Below are 5262 nucleotides of genomic sequence, written 5' to 3' on the forward strand. Positions count from 1 at the left end.
ATTTTGGAAATGTTAAAATGCGTACAGAAAAAATATTGAACATGTATTAAAAAATGATGAAAAAATTCAGCATGTATATAAAAATGTTAATCAAGCATTTGAAAACATGTTGAATAAATGTTTGAATAATGTTAATCAAGATTTTAGAAAATTTAAATATATATAGATTTAATGTGGACCATGTATTAAATAATGTTAATCTATTTATTTGAAAATTGTTAATCAATCATTTTTAAAAACGTATATAAAAAATGTTGACCATGTATTAAAAAAATGCTAATCTTTTTATTTGAAAACTGTTAATCAAGCATTTTATAAAAATGTATAGAAAAAATGTTGACCATGTACTAAAAAAATCTTGTATATGCAAAAGGTTAATCAATCATTTATAACTGGTAAAAATTGTTTATAGAAACAATGTTGATCATATATTAAAAATGTTAATTGGTAGGGGAAAGAATGTTAAACGTGTATTAGAAAAATGTTGTTGACGTACATAGAAAATATAGAATGAAAACCAATAAGAAAAAGAGAAGGCAAAAAAAGAAAGATAACAAAATAACCAAAGAAAGAAGAAACGAAAAATAAAAACCAAAGAAACAGATGCAAAGAATGAAAAATAAATAAAAAATCGGAGAAGAAAAAGGAAAAGAAACAAAAGAAAACAAAAAAAGAAAAATCCAGAAAAAACTGAATAAAACAGAAAACGATGGAGAAAATCAGCTCGTTTACCTTGAACGAGATCACGCCTTGCAGTTCATGACGAACTCTACACCTTTGCAACGCCTCCCCCGACGATGCCAACCATCCATTGGTTGGTTGCTTGATTTCCAACATCGGTCACTCGGTCGTCGCTTCGGCTACCGATCCCTCCTTCTCAGGTTGATAACATTCTCGGAGTGGTGTTACTCGGCTGGGCATGGAGTCTCGACCAGTGACAAAAAAAAAACTCAACTCCGTTTGTCATGTTGGCCATCTTGTCCATTTGAAAAGAACCAAACAACAACTTTGCTCTTGTTCAGTTGATCACTTGTTAGATCAAATAAAAAGAAGAGGCTTTCTGTTGGTTGAAGGCTGGGTCTAAATGCTTGGACCCCCTCCCTACACCATGTAATGTAGCCTTTTGATCAGCAAGCGAGTTGCTACATTCATCGTTGTTGTAGTGGTTGTTTATTGTGGCTTAATTTCGTTGTGTGAACATGTTCTCTCTCATACTATGTAACTAGACAATTCCCCGCGCGTTGCTGCGGGAATTGGTGGCAATTTATTAAGATGATGCATTGCATGAAACTTGAATATTTAAATTAAACAATATGAGCATGAAAATTTAAATATAAGAGATTTATCGCACTTGATTAGTTTATTTTTGCATAGTTTAGGAACATAAGTAGCATAATGTGGGTCTGTAATTCCTTGGAGTAGTCCACGCTCTTGTCTTCTTCATCGAGGACAATTTGGACATGTTTAAATCCTTTCGTCATGTACTCAAAGATGTATTTGGTAGACCTTAATGGACGTTCCTGGAGTAGCTTGATGGTGTTGTCTTCACATGCGTAGTCTTTCAAAGTGATCCATGTTGGGGATTTAGTGGAATTTTTCATGTCTGCAATAGCCTCCTTGTACTTCTTATGAGTTTTTCTTGATGCATGAGCTGATGAAGAGGGTAGAACATTCTTTGTTGCATAAGGTTGCATCCTGTAGAAAAGTAGGCGTGGATGTTGTGAAATATCATAGACATTAAACTGGTGAAAGAACTTTGCATGTAATAGACATTCCTTTTGCCTTCTTGCTGCTTGTCCATGTATTTGACAGTGGCGAATTTTTAGGGGTAGGAAAGATTTGCTTGTAGTTGTAGGTTGTATGAAGAGTATTATATAGGTGTCCTGCAATTGTAAAGATGTTGTTTCAGAAATCTTTAATACACAATTAACTGGGCAATGAATTTTCATAAACTGACAAGTGTTACTTAGGCTGGTTCTAATGGGAGTATCATAGCTAGTATCATGCGTGCCAACTAGGCAACTTTGATGAGGTGGCATAGAATTAAATGAAGTAAGAAAGGGTTGAGTATCATATCATGATACCGTATCATAATAAATACTACACTAGTATGTGTCATGCATGGCAATAAATAAAGTCATCTATGATACTACCATATGATACTGTGCATTGGGGAGGTAGTATCATACACTAGTATCATCTATGATACTAACTTATGATACTACCCATTACAACCAGCCTTACATTGTGATTCTAATAACAGCCATTTAAGGAGTTAATGTAGGAATCAATATTTGACATGCATGCACGATTCTACAGTTTGAAAAAAAAATACCATGGCACATTTATAGCAGTGTACCCATTATTGATCAGTACAAATTTGCAACTGTTGCAAGAAAATCTGAAGTCACTTGCATGAAACCAAAAGTACCTATGAGAACACATCTCGGTTACAATAGAAGATGATCAACATAAAAAATTATTGTTGTTCTGCTGGCAGTGTGAAAGCATTGTGGAAGTTGAACATTCTCGGTTATTTACGGTTATGGGCAAAGATCAGTTTTTGTGTGTGTGATGTTGGTGTCGATGATTCTTCGTTTGCAAGTTGGTGTGATGTTTGTTTACCTCTAGAGGTTGTTGCTTCATAATATGAAGAATAGATCGTGAAATAAATCGCAAATCATATCGTACAGAAGATAATATATTTGGAGGGATATGATGTGCCTAACAAACCTCTTTTTTGTTTTTTAGTCATGAGTTCCAAACGCATATGACGGTTCTGGGCAGCAACATATATATGGGTTTGTTGGAGGAGCAGGATTAGGTAACGATGGACGACGTTTTTGTCCAACTGGGTTATGCGAAGAACTTTCTGCACTATCCATGTCGGAACTCTACCAAATATAAGGTGATACAAACAGATGAACGGCGCGAAGATACCAAAGCAAACTGTCATGAAACCTATGTAAGCGGGTGAGATGCAAGGTGTATGTCATACATGTTCAATTGGCAAAAGTAAATTCAGATTTGGACAACTGCAAGGGGATGGCGTGAAGAGACTAAAGAATATTCTCATAAAACAATTGTAAAATGCAGGGGATCAATGGAAGATATATGGATTCTCGTACCATACTAAATTGAAATTTGGATAAACAAACAAAAATTCAGAACAGGGTAAATAAATAGAATGCACAACTATAAAAAAAATTGAAACAGAGGAAATTAATAAAATGCAGAGCTAAGTATTCAATCTAAAATAACTAAATTGAAATATATTAATGGAGCAAACAAATATTCAGAATTAGTGATGGATGGAATAGTATGTACCTATAGGATGGGATTTCTGGGTATGCAGCAAGCGTAGAGCAACCAAGAGCACTACCCAGGTCTCCAAATCGTCCAACACCTAAGGAATCCCAGATTTTTATTCAATCAATATATGTCGTGAGGCAAAATTAATCAAGCATACCAAAATTCAAAAAAATAGCAGTTAATTTCAGATAGTAATCTAGCACACAAAATACAGAATTAGCAATAGATGGCATCAGTACCTATAGGTGCTGTAAATTCGAGGCTCTTGGGTATGAGCAGGGGAAGAAGAACCAAGTTGGGGGCCCTGGCGTTCAATTCATCCAGTACCCGAGGAAGTCCAACATTGCGATTAAACTTGCAGTATGTGATCGGGAATGTAAAGAAGGACAGCAGGACAGGGGAGGGAGTTGCTCACGAGTGGTACCAGTATGAGCGGTATGGCAGACGCCCACCCGTGTGGAGGACGATTGGTACAACGTGAGTTCAGGTGGAGCACCGAATTTAAAGAGGAATCCATCAGTTTCTTGTGCACAGATCGTGGGGAGAGGAAGTGAAGCGTCGATCATTAAAGACCTGTAGCGGAAGGGTTTAAGTGATGGCAACGGAGAAGATAAACATCGTGGGCCATTTGGAGCATTGGGCTGCAGAAGTGGGTTGTGTGGTTTGGTGCCAGCAAACGGAAAAATTGAGGACCTCCAGGTCCAGAAGCCTAGCGAGCAGCAGTGAAGTTAATGCGGCGGTGCTCACCTCGCCATCGACGCCACGGAGCAGAGCAACTTCGCACAAAGGGTCCATTCTGGGTGGCCGGTCGGAGCAGAGGAAAGTGTGCTGTGAGGTGGGGCGATACGCGAGAGAGGGGGGCGGTTAATGGTGCGGTGAGCAGCGGTGGTGGCTTGGAGGTGGCGCAGGGAGTCAGCCTGGTGGCGGAGGAGGCGTACAGGGGCGGTGGCGCGCATGGTGGGCTCCGACATGTGGCTCCATGGTCGGTGGCCGGGGGAAACGACGTGAGATGCGGGGCTGGAGCGGCGGCTTGTATCGTTCGGTGCGGCCAGCGGCGACGTGTGGGAAGGCACTGGGGTGGTCAATATGGCCTCGCCCGGAGCCGTCGCCTTCCTCGCCCATCACCTCCAGTCGGCCCCTCCAGCCGCCGCGAGCACGAAAAGTTGGTTGGCCGGTGGCGCACCCGCGCAGCGCGCACCGGGAGAAGGAGGAGACGGGGAAGTGCGGGAGACACTCCGGTGGTGGCGAGTGCAGCGCGCAGCGAGGAGACCGAAAGGAGTAGGGTAGTCCGGCGGCAGGAAGTGTGGGTGCCGGCTTGGGAGTGAGGCGTGGCAGAGAGGGAGGGAGCGGCCAGGGGAAGGGGATCGACCAACGGATCTGGGGAGTCACGGAGGAAAGCTGGGCAGGGGCGTTCTCGTAGGGGAAAAATAAAAAGAGGCCGATGGCCTGGGCTGGAGCCAACGTGTCGTGCGCTTGACTGGCTGGTCCTACCAAGAGTAACTGAAGCTAACGTGTGCAGTAACTGAAGCCAACATGTTTGTTCTTTGGTACGATGGGTCCCGCTTGTAAGCCTCTAATTAAACGCTGACGGGGCAGTGCTGCTGATGTGGATGGCCCGTATGTTAGTGGAGATGAACTATTTAGGTATTATAGATGTCTTTCTTCTATGTATGCACGTAGTCCTCTTGTATAGTTTTGAAAAAAGAAAAGAAATTCACTCAGATTTATTGATCAAATCAACAGTACAAACACCTTGCATCGAATTTCACGCGATCGATCGTCCTCATCCTCTCGTGCGCATCAATGGTGCGCCACTCATACCACTCCAACGCTAGAGACAACCCATCGTTGTTAATTGTGAATGGAGGTCATTAAACATAAGGTCCTATCACTAGGCACACAACTGCAAATGTCGCCCCGACTGCAACTGCATGTCTTCAAAATGACAAC

General features: G+C 41.5%; 1 protein-coding gene across 1 annotated transcript in view; it reads right to left on the reverse strand.

Moving 5' to 3' along the window:
* Positions 1-4224: 4224 nt before the first annotated feature.
* Positions 4225-5262, reverse strand: part of LOC119279276 — a 4379-nt gene continuing 3341 nt past the window's right edge. The window contains exon 4 of the mRNA XM_037560575.1: positions 4225-4799. Within this exon, the coding sequence (XP_037416472.1) occupies positions 4225-4799 (575 nt within the window). The remainder of the gene's footprint in view (positions 4800-5262) is intronic.

This window comes from Triticum dicoccoides, chromosome 3B (genome assembly GCF_002162155.2).
Source record: "Triticum dicoccoides isolate Atlit2015 ecotype Zavitan chromosome 3B, WEW_v2.0, whole genome shotgun sequence".
Classification (NCBI taxonomy): domain Eukaryota; kingdom Viridiplantae; phylum Streptophyta; class Magnoliopsida; order Poales; family Poaceae; genus Triticum; species Triticum dicoccoides.